This window comes from Astyanax mexicanus, chromosome 19 (genome assembly GCF_023375975.1).
Source record: "Astyanax mexicanus isolate ESR-SI-001 chromosome 19, AstMex3_surface, whole genome shotgun sequence".
Taxonomy (NCBI): Eukaryota; Metazoa; Chordata; class Actinopteri; order Characiformes; family Acestrorhamphidae; genus Astyanax; species Astyanax mexicanus.
Genome location: NC_064426.1, coordinates 44,227,501 through 44,252,012, shown reverse-complemented (window position 1 = coordinate 44,252,012; position 24,512 = coordinate 44,227,501). Strand labels below are relative to the sequence as shown.

The following is a 24,512-nucleotide window of genomic DNA, read 5'->3' as shown; positions in this document are numbered from 1 at the left end:
TGTTTATCTTGGTAACAGAAAACACAGGAGCTCCACTGACTGAATACAACCTAGACAGACGCCAACAGTCAGACGTTCATCGCTATCTCGGTAACACAGGCGCTGTGCCGAGCCGAGCGTACACCCCCACTTATTACACACACATGAACACACAGCAGCACAAACCCAACTTTTACATCAACAATAAACAGAATAGTAAATAAAATAACATTGCTGTTCCCGTAAATGAGCTGCTGGAGCTCCTTCACAGCGTCAACCAGCAGCTCAGTTTCCTCTGCTGAGAAGAGTTTGTTGAACACGTCCAGGCAGAGCTCAGACAGAGCTCACCTGATCTACTCTTAAAGAGAATGATGAGCAAGAGACACTCTGATTGGTTTATTATTTCACTTTACACTCAAAATTAACCACACCCATGAATAATTAAGAGAATTTGTCTAATTTGGAGCTGTGCAAGGTGTACTTTGCCCAACATTATGATAGCAAAGACACACTGACACACTAAATCAAGATGCATGAATAATTGCTATTGCACTATTGAAATCCTGTGAAGGGGTCAGTGTGGAACAGGGCAAGATTGTGTTATATTCTGTAACATTGCTTTACCACTTTAGTCCACAAGCTCACTTTTCATGAGTAAGTGGCAAGTGAGTTAAACTGTATTGTGTTCACACAAGATTTTTTATCAAGTGAATATCATTACTTTTCATTACAAAACATCTCCAAATTTGTATCATTGCCGAAGCATTTCCACTGATATGTTCCTTCAGAATAAAAAAGAAGTGTACAGAAAATACCATATGATTCAAACGTTGGATAAAAAACTAAAAATGACCCAAAAATACACACAAGGATATATGTTTTTCATTGAGCTGCACAGATATACTGTTCAGAAAATAAGTATATGTATTTTTAAGCATAATATTTTCTCTTATCACAGTGACTCAGTGGATGTGTTGGTAATGAGCATATGTGCTTTTTCACACTGCTATAAAAACAAGCCTCCATTTAGCTTAATGATGTTGTACGTCTGGAGAGGTTTACTGAGAGTCGTAAACACGTGGCGCTGTGTTTGGAGTGGGTGAAATAAACGGCTCCGAAAACCCAACAGGAGAGGAGCGGCACTCTCAATCAGCCAATCACTGCAGAGCAGCATGAAGAACAACACAACAACAGCTATAGCAGAAGTGCTGAAGATCAAACACCGAGCTGCAGATGCTGGTTTTAATGTAATGAGTGAAAAGTTTTGTGTTCTGAATGCTTTGATGATGTCGGTGTTACTGATAGATTTTCCACTGATACAAGAGATGCTCTGCATATTTCTACATCTTTTGTATCAGTGGAAAATCAGTAACACAGAAATCAAAAATCAAAAATGGACCAAAAATGGAGCAAAAGTTGATGTGTGCACACAAACCCTATTTTCTTCTAGTTTAGTAACATTTATTAACAGTCTAAGCTATCTATATCATGCTACACCTTGTCTAATCTATACCATGCCAGCCCCTTTTCAGCACTAATAAAATATGATACTGCTAATATCTTCAAATTAATCAAATCAAATGTATTTATATAGACCTTTTTACAACTAATGTCACAAAACAGCTTTACAGAACAAAGAATCAGACAAAACACTGAACATATAATACAGAACCTCCCTCAGAGCTGAAAGAGGAGGAAGAAACCTTGGGAGAACCAAGACTCACATCCTACCACTTGTCAAACAGCTTTTAAATGAATTTAAAAAAGTCTATTCAGGAGTATAGCAGCACCAGCAATGAAAGCAGTTAGAGTTCATGTAAACTGCAATGTAATCGGTAGTGGAGAGTGAACAACTAGTCCGAGGCATTAAGACTGTGTCAATTATTTAAAAAAAATAATCCCCTGATTAAAGATTCATAATTAACCGAGAAATGCATCTTCTTCAAAAAACAAAAAAATAAAATGTTTTTTTCTAGCAGTGTAACAGAAAATACAATAGAATTGCAATCACTTTGGTAGAATGGTTCAGAAAAGCATGTCAAACTAATCAGAAGCTTAATGCATGAAAAATCATTTTTTAATATTCTACTCTAAAGTTTCATTACCGCACATAAACTACACAATGCACGACATTTAGGATTCAGGATTAAGCTGTAACTCGGCCCAAACACAAAAATATCATGTAATGCATGAGTGAAAAATCTTTAAATGTCAAAATGGCCCACATAAATTGCACAGTTTATGCTTTAAGTGTTAAATGCCTGTCTTTAAGCAAACACTGAACACTACGCTGAGATATAACCCTTCCTTACTGTCTTTATGCTCCTCCCCTTTATATATACACACACACACACACACACCCTATTTTCCTCCAGTTAACACGAATGGCCATCCCATTATGTGTGACGTCACAGCAGTGGGATATTTAGTCTGCGAGCCCGTCAGCTCAGACTGTACACGCGCGGAGCCGGAGCGGAGGGGAGCTGTCCGCGGTGCGGTGCTGAACCCCCGAGAACCGGGAGCTGTCCGCGGTGCTGAAGCTGAGAGCCGGGCACTGAAGCCGAGAAGCGGGCGCTCTCCGCGGTGCTGAACCTCCGAGAAGCGGGCGCTGTCCGCGGTGCTGAAGCTGAAAGCCGGGAGCGGTGGTGATGCTGAGCGCTGTCCGCGGTGCTAAAATCCGGCGCTGCTATCCTTCTGATTAAGTGCTGATTGAATGTGAACAACTGATGGCGCTGTGTTCCTGACATTTCCCAGCCTTTAGCATCTCCTCTCTGCACAGAGACCACCTGAGAGCTCAGTACCTTTCAGGAGGATTTCCCCTTAATCCATCACTCCAACACAACAACTTCAATCCCTTCAATCTTTTAGCTCAGTTTTTCGCTTCTCCTGCGGATTTTATACGACTTTTCGTAAGATGACTTCTGAAGCACTTTCCCTCGAACACTCAGCGGAGTTGTGCTTAATTTAAGCTTGTGCCGAATAAATCATTACTGTGCTGCCTTATATACAGACTCTCTGGATAAAGAACGATGCTGCTGACAGATCGCATAACGTGACCTCACGTTATATAAATATATACATATATACATAGATCACCTGCGTGAAAATGGTGATCACTCTGAACAGCGACGGCATGGCGATGGTGAGGAGATGCCTCCTGACGTTCAAGCCCTTCAGGTAAATATATATAAATATATATAAGACTGACTGTATTTGAAAAGCAAGTCAAAGGTGTTTTTTAATACATAAAATCTCTTTTTAAAGATTTTCTACAGTTTCAGACTCTCTCTGAATGATCGATCACTGTGATGTGAAGCTTGGATTCTTGGATACATCAGTACAGGGATTAAAGATCACTAGATGACCTTATAATATGTAATAATATACTTATTTTCCGCAGTTTTCACTTATTTATTTTGTATTAATTTCTACATGCCAAATATGCCAAACCTACTTACAGATTCTGTTATAAAGGCAGGGGCATAAATTAAATAAAAATAAAAAGGTAATTTACTGCACATAAGACTAACTGTATTTATCAGACCAATTACAGTGCAGGCTTTGCTGGCTTTCTCATTTACTTTCTCAGGTGTTTAATGTATCTTGAGTTACCTTGTCAATGTTGAAGACCACCTCAGACAGGTGTCTCTATAATATGAAGTATTAGATAAGATAAAGGGATTTTTAAAGAAAACTATCTACCTATTTTTACAAATGAACTATTTATACAGTGTATTTAATTGAACTGACTTAAAAAAATATTCAATTTATCAGTTTATCAGTCAGCCTATTCACCTGTTAACCAGCCTTCACCACATGATCATAATCAGACCCTGATAAAGCATCATCCTGTAACTCTATATGAATATCAGAACAGAACATCAATAACATGGTGTAAATATATTTATGTGCAGTTACCTATTACCTAATGCTGTTTTTTTTTCAATACAAGAACCTTTTTTATTGAACATTGAACCTTTTAAGAAGTTAAAAAATGACCAAACTATCTCTGGATTGCTATATTAGAGGGGTCTAAATATTTTACACATTTATCAGGCAAAATAAATCCTGTCCCCTAGCTTGTATAAATGATGCAGGCAATTCTTTATTTTGTATGAAACCTTAAGAAAAGTTCCTTTAAAAATTTTCCCACTTTAAACACTTCAAACACTTTGTTCACAAACTGACCAGAAATGTAAATTGCATTAGCTTTTATTATATTACCAAATTATTAAGTGTTTGTCATCACGGATAGTTTAAGTTTAAATCACATACCTACTGCTGATTAATCCACACAGACAGTAAACTGATCATTATCTCATTCTTATACTGTTATCTTCACAAGCAAATTTGTAGTTAACATTATTGGATCATCAACCTGACACATAAACAGCTTCAGACATCAGACAGTATGATGATTTCGACATATAATTTGTTTAATTTTACATCATACTGCCTCTGTTACAAGTTACACTATTATTACAAGTTAATAATCAGATTTCACCCAGAAGTAAAGGCGGCAAATTGCAGTCTTTGTTTAGTGTCATACAAAAACCAACAGGGATTTCTGTAAAGAGTAATTTGGGATGAGATAAGTTAAGTTATGAGAGTGTTAAGATAATTTATAAACATTTAATAAACAAGTATGTGTGGAATGTGTATCAGGTATTAAAAATGAAAAATACTGTCTGCACATACTTTTATTAAGTTTATTTATTTGCATTTTCTGCATTTTCCCAAAAAAATAAAGTTTTGCTTAAAGATTTACAAGTTCTTCTGAAAAGCAAACTCATTTATCTTAAGCATCAACTACAGACTGTGCCAGCTCCTCTCAGTACACATAAAATATGTTACTAATAATAGAAAAATAATACTTCATTTGATGCAAGATTATTAATTAATGCAAAAAAAAAAAAAACTTTTTGGCACCATGTTTTTTTCGCAGTGTAACAGGACATAAAAATTTGCTTGCAATTAAGGTTCACACGTTTTCAGTTGTAGTGAACTTCACCACCTGCTCCAGTTTTCAGACAGCAGAGTTAATTTATGAAATACTTGGTTTGATAAAAATGTTCCAGGAAAAGCAAGTCAAAGGTGTTTTCAGAGATTTAATCTAATGAGAAGCTTTAATATATAAAATCTCTTTTTAAAGATTCTGCTCTACAGTTTCAGACTCTCTCTCTCTCTCTCTATGGTGTGAAACAGTTTCTCTGAAATATCAGTACAGGGATTAAAGATCACTAGATGAATTTATAATATATTTATTTTCCTCAGTTTTTAATTATTTCATTAATGTATTCATTTCTACTTTACACACACTAGCTGGGACATTTCATATCAGTTGGTGGATTTTGCAAAGGCATGAGCAAATCAAAAGGGCACCAGCCTGCAAAAAGCTGTAATGCACAACATATGCTGAATAATTTTCATCCCTGATTGAGATTAAAATGTATTATTAGGCTGAATCTGAATCTTATGAATACAGCTTCAGAGAACACTTATACTCTTGTTGTATTTACTCCACTCACTGCAGTAGGAAGTTATGATTACAGCTCAGCCTGTATTTAAACCTTTATTAATCGTCATGTCATATTTGAAACATGTTTTAGTTATGATAATTGAATCACTGAGTATCTTAAAGTAGTGTGTTATTATTATAATTTTAGGCTGGTTGGCTGAATAATGGGGTTATTAGGGTTAATGGTGGCGTTTAAACAGTTACATGAAAAAGAAAATCTAACTTAATCACTCCTTTGTTCACCCACTAGCCTATGTGCATGCATTAATGCATTATGGGACATATCTGCTTGTCATTCTGCCTTGATATGTCTTGTTATTTTATTTAGAGAAAGCTTTCTCATGCAGTGGTGCATGGCAGGTTTGGTTGCATTAACTGCAAATTCATTCTTAGTGGAATGTATTTTTTCTTTCTTCACCACAATGTTAGGTTTAGAGTTCAGGTTAGAGTAGAGTGTAGGACCCATTCAATAGAGAATCATTTATTAAATTGCATTTAATCGACATTTAGTTGAGCACATATGAGGCATCTCTAAAGGTCCATCCAAATAAAGTGATACCAAGTTTAAAAATAGAAAAAATACAGACTTCCTCAAAACTGTCTTTTTGACTCATTAGCACTGAAATATAAACGTGTTTAAGCAAAGTGCAAGTAGGACACTATATTGTGCATTCTGAGAAATGTATTGCTACTGATGACACTGTATCAAGACACGTGAAGTCAACCAGCCATGAGTTCAGTCATGATCTCATTGTCATGATTACCCAGGACTCAGACAAATGCAGATGTAAATAAAAGTATTTATTAGAAAAAGGAGCAGTACAGAGAGTAGTCGGGCAAAACAGGGTATATACCAAAAAACAGATGCTTACAGAGAAATCCATACTGTAACGGGGTACACAGTCCAGGGTCTAACACGGGCAGAGCAATATCAGAGAGCAGGCAAAAATCAAAGTCGAATAAACAGTCCAACTGTCAGAAAAATACGAATAGAGCAGGAAACAGGGCAGGTAAAAATCGAGGTCGGAGGAAAAACGGAAAAAAGGTAATACACGGAGTAACAAAATAAAAAGCTGGACGAACCGAACAATACTCAGCAGGGAATGAGAGTTCTGAGAGCTTAAATAGTGTGTAAAACGGGTGTTAGTAATTAGGGCAATTGCTTCCTGGTAAGGTCACATGATCGCCAGAGTCTCTTTGTGGTGTGTTCTGGGTATTGTAGTCTTGTGGAGCAGAATTGCAGATAGAGCTGAGTGTGGGAGAAACACCAGCGCTGACTGCGCCAGGCGTGACACTCATTCCTAAAAAGTTCATCATGCTTGGAGGAGAACACTAAGCGCCAGTTATTTTTTATTCTGTCAGTGAACAGATAGCAAAACTATATTTTCTGCAGTGTTCTTTTGAGATCCATAAGTGAGTCGTCTCCAGCGTTCCTCCAGAGCACTCTGTATGAGTATATTCTGTATTTTTACCAGCTGTAGGATCACCTGGTAGCGTCAGATGTCCTCCAGCAGTAACCTGCGGCCGTTAGTCTGCTGCTCGCTCTGTTTGGGCTGATGTAAAGAGCAGGCAATGTTGTGTAAAGTTGTATAATTCAGAGTTAAAGGGCAGAAGGAGAGGAGTGTGACATTTTAAAGGTTTCTCGGCCGGAGCCGAGCAGCATGAAAGAGCCGATACGCTTATTAATATTAAACTATTCAGCCTCCTGACTGCCATTATTACCTTTTGTTTCTGAGCTTTCTCTCTCTCTCTCTCGCTCTCGCGCCTCAGTGATCTGCTGTCTGTTCTTCTGCAGAATTTTCGTGGCGGGGATCGGATTCTTCAGCCTCTGCTTCTTAATGACCTCTCTGGGGGGGCAGTTCTCGGCCAAGCGGCTCGGGGACTCACCCTTCACCATCCGGACTGAAGGTACGTCTGCTGTTTCTTCTACAGATAAGAAGTTAAAGCTTTATTCTCTGGACTCTGGAGTTTCTGAAAAGTTTAAACAGCTGGTAGCAGCATGCTTCAAATGCTGTGGTGGAGTTTATTAGGAGAATATTGGCTTTTAGGAGCTTTAAATCTGTCTTCAAAATTACTTATGTCCATATCAATCAATCAATTAACCTTTATTTAAACTCGGAGTACATTGAAGTTTGCCCCCATTTACAATGTAGCCCAGCAATTACATAAGGAAGGGATTGACAATTTGGTATAAAAGAAATAAATAATAATAACAAAAAACATCATTTTAATAAAATAAGATATTATAAAAAAGATAAAACAAATAAGGTAAAACAATAAGATAAGAGTAGGGATCATAAAATCATATGTAAAAAAATAAAATGCAGCAATAGATGAATATATAGTACATATATGTAAATATGTAAATATTGGGACAGCTTAAAAGCTCCCAAAAGTGTTGGGACACATGCTCATTTATTATTTTTATTTTAAAAAGTAATGTAATGGCATGATGCTGGTATTGGTATTTCTTTTGGAATCACTGATATTAAAAAGAGTTGGAGGGGCTGGAAGGGGCATGGATCTGCTGCTGTGGTGGAGTTTATTGAGTTTATTAGGAGCCTGTGGGCTTTTTGTTTTACAGCTTTTAAACTTTCCTAAAACGTTTGTCTCAATACTTTTCATACTGTTTGATCAAACGTTTTGGAAAACCAACAGACTTAGTATTTCTTTAAAAATTAAGGGTTTATTTGGGCATATGCTTATTAGACGGTTCTTCTGTTGGAGTCTCTACAGTCCCTAGTGTTTCTTCCAGATTCTGGATGTTGGCATTGCAATGAGAATTAGATTGCTTTCAGGAATAAGATCATTAGTGTTGGGTTATATATATATATATATATTCCCCCATGTTCTTGTTTTTTTTTTTTTTTTATAAAGCACACTACTACCTGCGTGAGCGAATGACAGATGACAGCTCATAGCCTTCAGTGAGACATGTGAGCTTTTTGCGTTGAGAAAGCCGAGCTTATGTTATGGGATAAAGCTGTAGACATAAAATCAATTCATCTGCTGGTTTTGTGGTTTGAGGAGTGCAGGCAGTGGGAGGGAATGGTGATCTGATATGTGGAGGATAGCAGTGTGTGAACACTCCACCTACTGCAACAATTTACATGCATATTTTTTATGTAGTTCCTCTCACATGATTAAGCCACAGTAAAACTATCAACAGCAAATACATACAGATTTATTTATTTCTTCTCACAGCAGGATTATTTGCCACTGCTTTTTCTATCAGCTAACTTTATTATGTGGCACAGCAAGAAACACCTGGCAATACGAGAGATGGATATTTGTGCTTAAATCCTACAACACTGTGACCAGACAGCCAACCATTATATAAAATATATAAAACAGAATACATAGAAGGAGGACGTTTTGGGTAAACATCTACACAATCACTGTATAATGTTTTAATGAGAGTGGAATACCAGTCCAGTATGCAAATAAAGTTTTCCTCAATTGCTAAGACATCCCTCCATGTCTCTAAACTGTAAAACAACTGTAAAAAAACTACATTCACAAAACCTCTGACTCTTCCTGCAAAACCAAACTACTGCCTCAAAACAGACCCCGAGTCAATCAAAATAAAAACACTAGTGAACAGTCATTACACACAACATAGAGAAAAGGAAAACACAACGATCATGCAAACGATAATGAAAGAAAAAATAATAATAAATAAATAAATGTAGTGTTACACAGGACCCATCTGCATATTCTCCAAAGCCTGGCTTACAGCACTAAGTGACAGATAATCCTAGTTTAATAGTGCAGAGAGAGAGAGAGAGAGAGAGAGAGAGAGAGAGAGAGAGAGAGAGAGAGAGAGAGAGAGAGAGAGAGGAGAAAGTAACAGAAGGAGAGAGAGAGATAGAGAGAAAGTAGAGGTGAGGAGGGAGAGAGAGAGAGAGAGAAAGAGTAGAGACTTGACTTTAACATGCTCTTTATTTAACATTACATCAAATAAATATGTGGGAAAACCATCAAAAACAACTAGAAACATTGTGTATATTTATGTATATACATATATAAACATATATAAACTTTTCAGATAACCAATTACATAACTTACATAACATAATCCTAATCCTAATCAATTATCCTAGTATACCTTTTAATAAGAAGAGATAGTAAGAGAGAGAGAGAGAGAGAGAGAGAGAGAGAGAGAGAGAAACAGAGTAAATGATATAGGGAGAGATAGTAAGAGAGAGAGAGAGAGAGAGAGAGAGAGAGAGAGAGAGAGAGAGAGAGAGAGAGAGAGAACAGAGTAAAGGATATAGGGAGAGATAGTAAGAGAGAGAGAGAGAGAGAGAGAGAGAGAGAGAGAGAAACAGAGTAAAGGATATAGGGAGAGAGAGAGAGAGAGAGAGAGAGAGAGAGAGAGAGAGAGAGAAACAGAGTAAAGGATATAGGGAGAGATAGTAAGAGAGAGAGAGAGAGAGAGAGAAACAGAGTAAAGGATATAGGGAGAGATAGTAAGAGAGAGAGAGAGAGAGAGAGAGAGAGAGAGAGAGAGAGAAACAGAGTAAATGATATAGGGAGAGATAGTAAGAGAGAGAGAGAGAGAGAGAGAGAGAGAGAGAAACAGAGTAAAGGATATAGGGAGAGATAGTAAGAGAGAGAGAGAGAGAGAGAGAGAGAAACAGAGTAAAGGATATAGGGAGAGATAGTAAGAGAGAGAGAGAGAGAGAGAGAGAGAAACAGAGTAAAGGATATAGGGAGAGATAGTAAGAGAGAGAGAGAGAGAGAGAGAGAAACAGAGTAAAGGATATAGGGAGAGAGAGAGAGAGAGAGAGAGAGAGAGAGAGAGAAACAGAGTAAAGGATATAGGGAGAGAGAGAGAGAGAGAGAGAGAGAGAGAGAGAAACAGAGTAAAGGATATAGGGAGAGATAGTAAGAGAGAGAGATGAGTAATTAAGCTCTGGTGTTGTGAAAGCAGCTGGCTCTCGCTCATTAAACTCAGGCAGATGCTCGGCTGTAGAAGAGCACAGGAGTGATTGCCCTCCTCTTACTGAACCTTCCCTCCTTCCCTCTCTCTCTCTTCTCCTCTCCCTCGTTCTCTTCCTCTAATACACTCTAACATGCTAAACAGCACAGGGCAAGAGCTTAGCCTGGATTACCATAGTCAAATATTAAAATACTAAACTCCATTTCTCTCATATCTCACTGCACATCTTTTCACTTTTAACAGAATAAAACTAATTCTAAATTACAGAATATTTAAATCATCAAGATCTATACCAGAGTCTGGTATAAATGGCTTTAAGTGAGGTGTGTTTTAGACGTGTTTTTAAACAAGTAAATGTTATTATGTTTGAAAACACACTTTACTTAAAGCCAGTAAAGAGCACTCATAATGCTCTATAAGACATTACAGTGAGGCATAATAACATTGACTTTACATTTAAAATGCATATGAAAACTCACTTCACTTAAAATCAGTAATGACTGTATATAAGGCTTTATAATGTGTTACTCACTTTTATAAAAGCCTAATTTGAGAAATTTTAGCTGAATATATTATAATGCATTATAGCAAAATATACCAAATCTGTGTTATAGTGCATTACAACACTACATTGTACACTGTTCTTATGAACAGATGTTATAAGGCATTATACAGCGTTTCTTTATAAACCATTATACTTGTAGCTTATAATGTGTTATGAATGTTGCCGTAAGTACTTACGAGCAATTATACAGGCTTATTACAGTCATTATAAGGTGTTATTCATGTCATATATATATATAATATAATGCATTATGAATGCATGTATAATGCATTACGAATACAGGGTTCATAGGAAGAGTTACCCATATTTCTTCTGCAAGAAAATATATTATTCCTATTACATTTAAATACATTTCATGCATCATAACACCCCTGTGTTAGAGCTAATGTGCATCCAGGGTAGTGCTAGTTGTAACACATATCTCAGAGCTTTAATTTCACCATTTACAGCAAAAATTAACATGCAGATTATGCATCACAGATGGCCTGTAGTCTCTTATGTAGCCAATCAGCAGCCAGATAGAGCTTGAAGATGAGTGTTTCTAATAAAGCGTCTGTTTTTAATTTTAGCAGAACAGTGGGGTGTGCATCTGAAACTGCTGCTCTCGGCCTAAAGCTCAGTAAAAGCTGTTTTAATCTAAAGATAAAAAAAAAAACTAAAAAACAGTCATTTCTCTGGTTCTGGGGCAGAATGGGTTTAATACAGATTAGCATCACATGTTCTAAAGGCAAAACATGCTGTATTCACTGGGTATTTCAGTAACACTTTATAATAACTTTCATCAATATACCATTAATTAATAAGTGTTAATAAACTGTTACATTTTAAGAAACTAAAAAGTTGCTATCACATTTGTAAATTCTTTTTACAAAATCTGCAATATGCAAATATTACAGATTGCGTAATCTGACACTTATTATTTTTAATAATTTACGGCTCCGAGATAAACTCTGAAAAAAGTGCAGATTTTCAGTCTGTAGGTCAGATTTTGGTTTAGAAGTTTCTTCCACATTTTCACATTATTAACATCAAAGAATGACATTAAAACATAATATTTAAGAAAGAATATAAATAGAATTTTAACTTTAACTGCTAAATGTGTAGTTTGATAACTATATTAAAACATAACAGCTAGATATTTATTTTCTCTTTTTCTATTACACTGATATATAGAGATATATGACAAGCTCCAACTCCTCATCTCATCCCCAACATCTGAACAAATCACCATCTCAGTTCATCAGCTTTAGATCATTTTACTGTTTACTATATAATTCAATCTGTTGTAACCCTTTGAACTCTAGTCTGTTTTGGTGAGTTTTTCTCTTTCTCTAATTATATCAGACAGACACATGCCCTGATCTCTTTTACTCCAGAAGACATACGGCTGCTCAAAAATATCATCATTTATAATGTAAAAGGAAGCAGAATTGTTCTATTTTCCTGGAACTGATCATGTTTTACTCAAAATTTTACCAATTCTATTTATTTTTAAATGTATAGACTTTAAATATTTTCACACCTAAGATATATTTTCAAAAATGGTTAGATTAGAGTGTTTATGAGTTAAAAGCATAAGAATATTGATGATTTGAGTTCATTACATTGCTTATTAATTATTATTTACTCCATTACAAATACATGGAGTTATTTTTCTTGATAATCAATAATCACACCTCTAGGATACATGTAGATACTAAACACCTGACACTCAGAGCAGCCTATACCTTTCAGTATTTTAATCAGGACACACAAAGAAAACTACAATATACAAAAATATAAACTTTTTACTTTTTAGTCTAAATAAATAAAAATTTAGTTTAGTGCAAAATAACTGCTTTAGTAAAAATGTGTGAGTAAAATAAAAACTATATAAAGTAGTGCGCACACCATACCTAGCTTTAGTTTGAGTAAAGCAGGTAGTTTCACACTTTTTCTGTGAACACTTTTGAGTCTTTATTTACTGATATTATTTGGTTTGAAACATCATATAAATATGTTTGAAGCACTAAAGGTAAATAGTATTGGTTGGGGAAGGAGATTTTTCACTTTTTTAGGTGTTTTTCTCTCAATGGGTTTCTTGTAGATTTAGCTTTACCGCACTGGGATGTGATCACTATTTTTAGAAAGAGTAAGCTCCGCCCTTTCTAACCATATATGGATTATGTTTATGTGTGATGGGATTCCTGAGTAATTAAGCTGAGAACACAAGGTGAGATTTTGGATCGGAAATCCATCCGTAGGGTTTTAAGGGTTAATGTTCCTTAATGATGCTTTCTTGTAATTTTCTTGTAAGTCTTAAGAGTGTGGGATGTCTGCATTAGAATAGTGTCCACAGAAATATCTATATTAAAGCTCCATGTATCAGAAGCTTCAGCTGGATCAGAATCCCTTCCCCCTCAGTATCTGTGCCTTTAAATCTTCACCACCGCGCCGATCCTTTATCTAAACCCTGAGAGCAATCACATCGGCTGCTCTCACATCAGGAAAAGAGGCGAATCGGATCACTAACATCCCTCCAAAATGGCCATTAGCAGGAGACTCACGACCCTGGAAGCTGACCTCCGGCTCGTGCTGGAGGATTAGCGCCAGCGATGTGTTTTAAATGAGCTGAATGTGGTGAGAGTAGGCGGACAAAAGCTGAAAGAAGCTGTTATGTGTGTAGAGAGGATCAGAGAATCAACAGGCTCTCACCGGATCAGCACCGCACTGGAGCAGAGGACAGCTCATTTAGAGATGTAGAACACACACACACAAACTATACACACACTCAGTATGACTGCTCATTTACTGGTCGATTCAGACAGACAAAAAGAAAAGACCTGGTATATACAGTCTCTATTTTCACTCCTATTTTCCTCCTGTCTGGTTTAAACAGCAGCAGAGCTTCTGAATATATCTACACTGATGGGCGTGGTGTTCTGGAAATGAGGTGTGTTCAGGTACATTTCTGGAGTTTTATCTTGTTTATCTTGGTAACAGAAAACACAGGAGCTCCACTGACTGAATACAACCTAGACAGACGCCAACAGTCAGACGTTCATCGCTATCTCTGTAACACGGGCGCTGTGCCGAGCCGAGCGTACACCCCCACTTATTACACACACATGAACACACAGCAGCACAAACCCAACTTTTACATCAACAATAAACAGAATAGTAAATAAAATAACATTGCTGTTCCCGTAAATGAGCTGCTGGAGCTCCTTCACAGCGTCAACCAGCAGCTCAGTTTCCTCTGCTGAGAAGAGTTTGTTGAACACGTCCAGGTAGCTGCACCGTTAAAATAGCAATCCACCAAGTTCAGTCAGAGCTCAAATGGTTCTACTCTTAAAGAGAATGATGAGCATTGATGAGACACTCTGATTTACTGGTTTATTTCACATTACACATTCCAAAATGAACCACACTCATGATTATAATTATAAGTACATGACCTTTGCACGTACATGAGTTTCGAGCAGCGCAAGGTGACATACTTTTCCTGTTGTTATGATAGCAAAGACACCCAAAGACACATCCTAAATCAAGTTGCTTTTCATCTTTGGTCCAGAACACACAAATATCTTCCAAAAAAAGATCTGTAATACTGATAGATGATTATCCAAAGAGAAGTAGAGAAGTGGAGGAAGCTTCTTCTGAACATGGTGAAAATAAGGCTTCAGTTCTGCATAGAGGTTATTTTTTATTGGATAGTTGAATATTATAAGCTTTATCAGATACTAAAGATGAATATATGTTTTTAAGATCTCATGAAAGCTAAAGTGTTTTCTGCAAAAGTTGCTTGTCTGTATGCATGGACTATTCCAGCCAGATATCACCGGTCACCATCATTTCCACAGTGGCATATTAGTGGTAATATTAGCCGTATATATTATGTATTCCCGGTACACATGTGATTGTCACATATTAGCCTGTGTTTGTCCGGTGTTTTTTCCTCTTTTGGTTCTTTGTGCTTCTTCCCTCTTTTTTCCTGTCTTCCTGTTCCAAGCCATGTGCTTTTCTTGTGTCTTTTTGTAACTCTGCCACCTTGTTACTGGCCCCAGGTGTTCCTTATCCTTCTTGTGTATTTAAGCCCCTCTGTTTCAGTGTTCAGTGTGGAGTCGTGTGTGTTCTACTATGCTGTGTATGTATGTCAGGTTTGTTTTAGTTATCCCAGTTTTGTTTTCTTGCTTTGCGTTTTCTCGTGTTTGCTTTCTGTTTTATTTGCTGTAGTTCACCATTTTAAATAATTCAAATTATGACATGCATTTATGTCCATCCTCTCCTCCTTCCCATATGACAGTGATAAACACTGTGGATGAAGGAAATTAAAGTAAAATAAGCCAAAAAATGTAGTCTTAGTCACTTGGAAAGATAAAACAATATTTTTTCTTGTTTATTTCAGCATTAGACATTTCAGCTCAGCTGATTCACTGACATTTTAAAAGAACAGAAAAAATAGCAACTTAAAAATAATTAAACTTCATATAATTTACAGCATACTGCTCTCAAACTCTCTCACTGAGAGATGCTGTACAATCAAGATAGAGATTAAAGCAAATGTAGCATTATAAAATATTCCCCGAGGCAGTTTAAAACACCAGGATTACTCCCTGATCAGGAATTCTAACCCTCATCATGTGTATCCAGGGCTGTAAAGTTGCTCACCAGGCTGTCTTAATCACGATGAGCTCTGTGAGTTATAACTTTATATAACAGCTCCACTGTGCTTCATATAATTGCTTGTTTTTTACAATGACAGAAACTTTATTTAGCGAGTTATTACAGACTTACTGCAGACGCTGCATTCGGCTGTTATTAAAGCAGAGCTCTATATACAGCAGCTCTGTTCTGTGCTGACTGAGTCAGGGTATTTTTACAGTTTTAGAAAAAGAAAAGAGCCTCAAGTGGCCTTATATCCGTATAATCTTATGTTTCTTATGTTTTTACAGTATTTACAAACTCATTTTTACAGGTTAATTTAGCACTAAGATACAGTATTTCACTGAAGGGTGATTCCAAAACTTAGTGGGTGATTCTGTTTAAATAAACATACAAATAAAGTCAGATTTTCAGTGTCAGAATGTGGGAAAGAAGACATAGTTTGTTTACATTACATTATAACTAAAAATAAACAGCCTTTGCACAATATGGAATGGTAGGAATTAAATGTGCTCTAGTCCTACCTGCTGTTCTGATTGAGAACATGGATGATGTGAGGGAAGAAGATATTCCTCATCCTGTAAATCCTATGTTGCCCTAAAATGGAAAATGTATGATCTTTATTTATTTTAAAAATCAGGTAAAATAGCACACCTGACTCTTTGAAACATGAATCTGATTACGCCCAAAATTAACCACAGGCATGACTAATGAAGAGAATTAGTGCATGCTATTTGCACATTCTTGGCTGTGCAAGGTGTACTTTTCCTGTCTTTATGATAGCAAAGACACACTGACACGATGACACTGACTGGATGCCGTCTATCTTGTATAAAGGATAGAGAGAGATTTTTTTGCTGGCAGTTCTCTTTTTTTGCTCATTAGTTTGAGCTTAGTTTAACGGTGTGTTGTAAATGGGTTGTATCTGATGTGTAGTAGCTGTTATTTTTCTGCTGGTAATTTTCTGAGACGGGCTTCGATTTCAGTTGTCTTTTTGTCCTCAGCTCTGACGGTTTCGTAGGTCTCTCAGGAACACTGGAAATGGAACGATAGATCTAAAAATCTACACAGAATAGAGGAAGCTGGAGGCCACAGTCTCAGAAGGAGCTGCTTCACTCCAGATGATGAGCAGAGAAACGCTGACTAACGCTCATCTCTGCGTAAACTCAGCTCCACAGCTCACATTTCACACACTATACACACACACTGAGCTCACGAGGAGTGGAGGTGTGTGTGAAAAGGGGGGTTATATGGATGCAAACATAAAACTCAGAGGTCATTGATTAGTTTTAGAATCAGCACTTAAAAAAACACCTGCTTTATTACTGCATACAGTAAAACTCCTGTGAAAATCACAGTATTTAGACAAATCCTGATTTTATCTTGTTGGAGACGACCAACGAATCAGTGTGTAGAAACACCATGTTCAGCACCAACATCAACAGTTTATTATTACACATCACATCTTCAGAAGGTGTGGTATGATGGTATGACAGTATGATGGTGTAATTTTGATGCCAGATCTTTATCTTTACTCTTCATTACAGGAACTTTATCAGTTCAGAGTTACTGAGATTAATGAGATCCTGCAACCAGTGACTCTAACTTTACTGAACACTGAACATAAGAATGGTCCTAAAACACTGCCGTAAATTACACTGCGTCTCTGATGACATATATTAAGTCTACTATAAAAATGAACACATCCTCCATCCTCTCACTCAAACCCAGTGTAACGTTAACAATAATCATGTAACCTGCCTGTGAGCAGTCAGTACAGCTGTTTATTTATCTATGTTTAACATTAGCCAGTAGCTGGTAGATAGCAGCCATAGAAGCACTAAAGACACGAAGCCTATCGTCATCATCATGTTTAAGATTTTATACAGGTTTGCTCCTCCTCCACTGAGACAGTTTATAAAACAGAAAGACTGCAGGGATACTCTGGTAACAAGAGCGTTTATTAAAGGAGATTGTATTGTACAGTAAAGGCTTAGTAAATTTGGGCAAACAGTGTTTTCCACTAGTGACAGCCAATACTGGAATAACCTACCAACTGAGCTTCTAACATACACAATTATTACAATTACATTTACAATTATTCACTCTGGCCACTCTGGTCACTACATGGACACACCCCTCATCTCAGCAGACACACTCTTAGAGGTGCCCTTTTACATTACATTATTTTGCACTGCAAATTTCATTTAAATTATTATATAACTGTGTATTTGCACTTTTTGTATGTCTGGGATCATATACCCTCATTATATACACATCAACTGGTGTTCATTGTCTACTGTGTTCAACTGCACTGTTTATCTCCATTACACACCACTGACTGTACTTTTGTACTGTTATACTTTATATATTTTTTTGTCTTTGTATTTTTTTGTATTTGTTTATAAATACAAATTGTTATTTTTTGCTATTTGTATTTTTATAAGTTTTGTTTTATCTTATCCTAGTTACTTTTTTGTACTGTGTATACCCGCTGCTGGATGTCCAAAATTTCCTCTCAGGGATCAATAAAGTATCCATCCATCCATCCATCCATCCATAGATCCATCCATCCATCCATCCATCCATCCATCCATAGATCCATCCATCCATCCATACATAGATCCATCCATCCATCCATCCATCCATCCATCCATCCATAGATCCATCCATCCATCCATCCATCCATCCATAGATCCATCCATCCATCCATCCATCCATAGATCCATCCATCCATCCATCCATCCATCCATTATTAAATGACCTGTTTTTTTAAATATGAATTGAAGACATGGCTGAAAACAAATCACATCTGTAATCACTGACATGTATATTTTATGGAATGTTTGTGGTACTGTGTTTATATGTACACTTTGTTTGTATGTATGTGTTGTTATTGTATGTTGGTGGTAAGGTTTTGCAATCTTAATTCATTAAGCTGTTGATTTTTCAAAAACTTGCTTAGTATAGGGACTACAAATGAAAATGAGCTTTTTAGATAACTCTGGCATATTTGCATTAATGTAGAAACTGAAATGTTGATCAATGTGCACTGTCTCTGTTGAATAAATAAATAAATAAATAAATAAATAAATAAATAAATAAATAATAGATAGATTTACATTCTGCATTTCTTCTGTCGGTGAAATCTAGTTGTAAATTCTTATTATTCTGTCTGTAATGTGTGTTCCCTCTACACACCAATGACAGATAGCTTACACACAGAATCCAGAGAAAGACGAACACAGGGCTGTAATTTAAGTGTTTTACTTAAATCTTTTATCTTCTTTCTTTGGTTAGAATTTTGTTCATTCCCTGGTTCTTTGCTTTGTAAACTGCAAACAACAAAAAATATACAATGATTTGTTTACAAACTACTTCAAAACACAATACACATGAATTTATGTGCCATGACACTTATAGTCAAATGATTTTACAAAAGGTATGCTGGTCACCATTACTAAAACTAGTGCATGAGGCGAACACTCGCGTAATATTATTACCATTACAAACAGCAAGAAAACCTTCAAATTTCATTTCAAAGTTTCTATTGGGAGTTTTGATACTTATCTTTGATACTTATCTTTATCTATATAAGATATTTAGTAGAAAATTAGGAAAATTAGGCAATTAGTGTTGGGCTCCAGTCACATCCTGTGGGAAGAAGACCTAGATAATTTTTAGGAACTTAATAACCTATAGGCATCTGTCTTCTTTGTCCCTGTGTAGAATCAAGAATGATGTTTCCTATGTAGCATAAAATCACATTTGTTACGAGCTAAGTGTGTGTGTGTGTATATATATATATATATATAACCAATGTAGTATACAGTACATGAGTAAATAATACATATTTATATATAAGTTCAGGAAAATCTTCATTTTAAATATATATGTATATGTGTTTATACCTCAAAATTATATTACATGAATCTAAAATGTTTTAGGTAATCGGTTACAACAAAAGTTTTGAGTTTGTCAACTTATTGGGTTTTACAGTGTGTGTATAAACCAGGGAGTGAAAACTTACCATTATTTAATATTAAAATAGAGCAAGAATAATTCAGTTTTACAAAACATAACTCCTTTAAAAAAACAATCGCCTTCAAAAAATAGCACTTCCTGCCTTCATTATCTCTATATAACTTCCTCCCTCCTTCATTTTGTCACCCTCATCCTCTATTCAACTTCCCTCTAACAAATTAATTCCCCATCCTCTCCTCCTGTCTCTCCTCCTGTAATCCCTCTCTCTCTCTCTCTCTCTCTCTCTGCACTAATAGCAGAGGCTAAGAGGAGCTGCTCCATTACTCAGCCGTGTCTCTCCGTTCTCCACGCCGAGACGTCAGGAGCCAATAGGAAGGAGAGGAGACGGTGAGGAGAAGTGACAGACGCTGTCTCCTCCAATTTCTCCAGCCTGATCCACATCCTCCTTTATGAGTCCAGTCCGTAATGAACTCACCTGCAGAGAAACACCCCCCAGCCTTCAGGGAGTCGGGAGGCTGCAGTCGGGGAGTTCAGCATAAAATTACCATTAATAAATATATTCAAAATATTCAAATTTCTTATCATCATTTAGAAAAAGACTGAGTGTAAGAGTGGCATCAGCTCAACAGAACAAAATCTCTCAGAATGAGCTAAACTCTATGTTCAACACCAGACTACAGCATTCTTTTACCTTAAATTAACAAGTTTCTGTTTCTCCATCAGCAGCCGGAGACTGAGAGAGAGAGAGAGAGAGAGAGAGAGAGAGAGAGAGAGTACAGTAGATCATTATGCTGTTCCTCCATCAGCAGCCGGAGTCTGAGAGAGAGAGAGAGAGAGAGAGAGAGAGAGAGTACAGTAGATCATGCTGCTGTTCCTCCATCAGCAGCCGGAGTCTGAGAGAGAGAGAGAGTACAGTAGATCATTATGCTGTTCCTCCATCAGCAGCCGGAGTCTGAGAGAGAGAGAGAGAGAGAGAGAGAGAGAGAGTACAGTAGATCATGCTGCTGTTTCTCCATCAGCGGCCGGAGTCTGAGAGAGAGAGAGAGAGAGAGAGAGAGAGAGAGAGAGTACAGTAGATCATGCTGCTGTTTCTCCATCAGCAGCCGGAGTCTGAGAGAGAGAGAGAGAGAGAGAGAGTACAGTAGATCATGCTGCTGTTTCTCCATCAGCGGCCGGAGTCTGAGAGAGAGAGAGAGAGAGAGAGAGAGAGTACAGTAGATCATGCTGCTGTTCCTCCATCAGCAGCCGGAGTCTGAGAGAGAGAGAGAGAGAGAGAGTACAGTAGATCATGCTGCTGTTTCTCCATCAGCAGCCGGAGTCTGAGAGAGAGAGAGAGAGAGAGTACAGTAGATCATGCTGCTGTTCCTCCATCAGCAGCCGGAGTCTGAGAGAGAGAGAGAGAGAGAGTACAGTAGATCATGCTGCTGTTTCTCCATCAGCGGCCGGAGTCTGAGAGAGAGAGAGAGAGAGAGAGAGAGAGAGAGAGAGTACAGTAGATCATGCTGCTTCTCCATCAGCGGCCGGAGTCTGAGAGAGAGAGAGAGAGAGAGTACAGTAGATCATGCTGTTTCTCCATCAGCAGCCGGAGTCTGAGAGAGAGAGAGAGAGAGAGTACAGTAGATCATGCTGTTTCTCCATCAGCAGCCAGAGTCTGAGAGAGAGAGAGAGAGAGAGAGAGAGTACAGTAGATCATGCTGCTGTTTCTCCATCAGCGGCCGGAGTCTGAGAGAGAGAGAGAGAGAGAGAGAGTACAGTAGATCATGCTGTTTCTCCATCAGCGGCCGGAGTCTGAGAGAGAGAGAGAGAGAGAGAGAGAGAGTACAGTAGATCATGCTGTTTCTCCATCAGCGGCCGGAGTCTGAGAGAGAGAGAGAGAGAGAGTACAGTAGGTCATGCTTCTTCTCCATCAGCAGCCGGAGTCTGAGAGAGAGAGAGAGAGTACAGTAGATCATTAGATCATTATGCTGTTTCTCCATCAGCAGCCAGAGTCTGAGAGAGAGAGAGAGAGAGAGAGAGAGTACAGTAGGTCATGCTTCTTCTCCATCAGCAGCCGGAGTCTGATAGATAGATAGATAGATAGATAGATAGATAGATAGATAGATAGATAGATAGATAGATAGATAGATAGATAGATAGATAGATAGATAGATAGATAGATAGATAGATAGATAGATAGATAGATAGATAGATAGATAGATAGATAGATAGATAGATAGATACTTTATTTATCCCGAAGGAAATTTAGGCATCCAGCAGCAACAACACAATACAATAAGAAACAGATTCAAACATAAATTAAAACAGAAGAATAGAGAAAAAGAAGAAGAAAAGAAAAAAAAAATATATATATATAAGGCTATACAAAAACGTACTATACACGGTAAGATACATATCTGTAAACAGAGCAGTGCAGTTGTTGCTGATGTTCATTAAATAATTAACAGAGCAAAGTGCAGTGTGCAATGACATTGATTATGAAAGTGGCTGATGTGACATAGAAATATAATATAAATATGCAACTGTAACAAATATAGTTCTAAAAGGAGATTGTGAATATGTGAATACCCAATCATGAGTAAAGTGTACTTGAACGTAAGTGAGGTTGGGGAAGTGTTAATATAAATAATTAAGTGGTGGAGTAATAAAGTCCATGTGGTGTGACTGAGTTAAACTCAGTCAGTAGCAGCATCCCGTCCCCGAAGGGAGGAGTTAAAGAGTCTGATGGCTCTGGGGATGAAGGATTTTCTGAGTCTGTCTGTTGTGCAGCTCTGTGACAGCAGTCTGCCACTGAACACACTCCTCTGCTTCATGATGGTGGTGTGAAGTGGGTGACTATCATTGTTCATGATAGAAAGCAGTTTATCCAAAGTCCTTCTCTCAGCTATTGTAACCAGAGAGTCCAGCTCCATTCCAACCACTGCCCCGGCCCTTCTGACCAGCTTGTCCAGCCGTGATGCATCTCTCCTCTTCATGTTGCCTCCCCAGCACACCACAGCATAGAAGAGAATGCTGGCCACGATTGATTGGTAGAACATCTGCAGAAGCTTCTTACAGATGTTAAAGGACCACAGTCTCCTCAAGAAATAGAGCCGGCTCTGTCCCTTCCTGTACAGGGTGTCTGTATTTGTTGACCAGTCCAGTTTGTTGTCCAGCTGCAGACCAAGGTACTTGTAGGTCTTTACTGTCTCCACATCAACCCCCTTGATGGAGACTGGCTGCAAGGGTAGTCCAGACCTACGAAAGTCAACCACCATCTCCTTGGTCTTGGATATGTTTAACTGCAGTTGGTTCAGTCGGCACCAAGCAGCAAAGTCATCCCCCTGTCTCCTGTACTCCTCCTCCTGACCACCCTTCACACACCCAACGATGGCAGTGTCATCCGAGAATTTCTGCAGGTGGCACATCTCAGAGTTGTACTGGAAGTCTGATGTGTAGAGAGTGAAGAGGAAGGGGGAGAGCACAGTCCCCTGTGGTGCTCCAGTGCTACTGACCACAGTCTCCAATGTGCCGTCAGTGAGCCTCACGTACTGTGGTCTGCAGGTGAGGTAGTCTGTGATCCAGGACACCAGGTGAGAGAGAGAGAGAGAGAGAGAGAGAGTACAGTAGATCATGCTGCTGTTTCTCCATCAGCAGCCGGAGTCTGAGAGAGAGAGAGAGAGAGAGAGTACAGTAGATCATGCTGCTTCTCCATCAGCAGCCAGAGTCTGAGAGAGAGAGAGAGAGAGAGAGAGAGAGTACAGTAGATCATGCTGCTTCTCCATCAGCAGCCAGAGTCTGAGAGAGAGAGAGAGAGAGAGTACAGTAGGCCATGATGCTGTTTCTCCATCAGCAGCCAGAGTCTGAGAGAGAGAGAGAGAGAGAGAGTACAGTAGATCATGCTGTTTCTCCATCAGCAGCCAGAGTCTGAGAGAGAGAGAGAGAGAGAGAGAGAGAGTACAGTAGGTCATGATGCTGTTTCTCCATCAGCAGCCGGAGTCTGAGAGAGAGAGAGAGAGAGAGAGAGAGAGAGTACAGTAGGTCATGATGCTGTTTCTCCATCAGCAGCCGGAGTCTGAGAGAGAGAGAGAGAGAGAGAGTACAGTAGATCATGCTGCTTCTCCATCAGCAGCCAGAGTCTGAGAGAGAGAGAGAGAGAGAGAGAGAGAGAGTACAGTAGATCATGCTTCTGTTTCTCCATCAGCAGCCAGAGTCTGAGAGAGAGAGAGAGAGAGAGAGAGAGAGAGTACAGTAGATCATGCTTCTGTTTCTCCATCAGCAGCCAGAGTCTGAGAGAGAGAGAGAGAGAGAGAGTACAGTAGATCATGCTGCTTCTCCATCAGCAGCCAGAGTCTGAGAGAGAGAGAGAGAGAGAGAGAGAGAGAGAGAGAGTACAGTAGATCATGCTGTTTCTCCATCAGCAGCCAGAGTCTGAGAGAGAGAGAGAGAGAGAGAGAGAGAGTACAGTAGATCATGCTGTTTCTCCATCAGCAGCCAGAGTCTGAGAGAGAGAGAGAGAGAGAGAGAGAGAGAGAGAGTACAGTAGATCATGCTGTTTCTCCATCAGCATTCTCTAACACCTTAGTTCACATGATTCTAGATTCTGTATCTCTCAGCTTGTCCAGAAAAACATGTTCTTATGTGATGGATTAAAAGCGTGTTTTTAAGAGCGCAGTATATTTTCCAACACTATAGAAAGTCCAGCAGCAGCCGGAGTCAGAGAGAGAGAAAGTACAGTAGGCCATTTTGCTTTTTAATCTCTCAGCTTGTCCAGAAAGCATGTTCCTAAGTGATGGATTAACATTAAAAGTTTGTTTTTAAGAGTGAATACTTCAGTATACTTTAAGTAAAGTTTTCCACTGTGTTGCTTTAAATAACTTAATGTAAATTGATCATAAAGA

The 24,512-nt window shown here is 38.1% G+C and overlaps 1 protein-coding gene across 1 annotated transcript in view; it reads left to right on the top strand.

Moving 5' to 3' along the window:
• The first annotated feature begins 2,413 nt into the window (after positions 1-2,413).
• Positions 2,414-24,512, top strand: part of LOC111192964 (alpha-1,6-mannosylglycoprotein 6-beta-N-acetylglucosaminyltransferase B-like) — a 118,246-nt gene continuing 96,147 nt past the window's right edge. The window contains exons 1-2 of the mRNA XM_049468127.1: positions 2,414-3,156; positions 7,293-7,405. Coding sequence (XP_049324084.1) covers positions 3,086-3,156; positions 7,293-7,405 — 184 coding nt within the window. The 5' untranslated portion in view covers positions 2,414-3,085. The remainder of the gene's footprint in view (positions 3,157-7,292; positions 7,406-24,512) is intronic.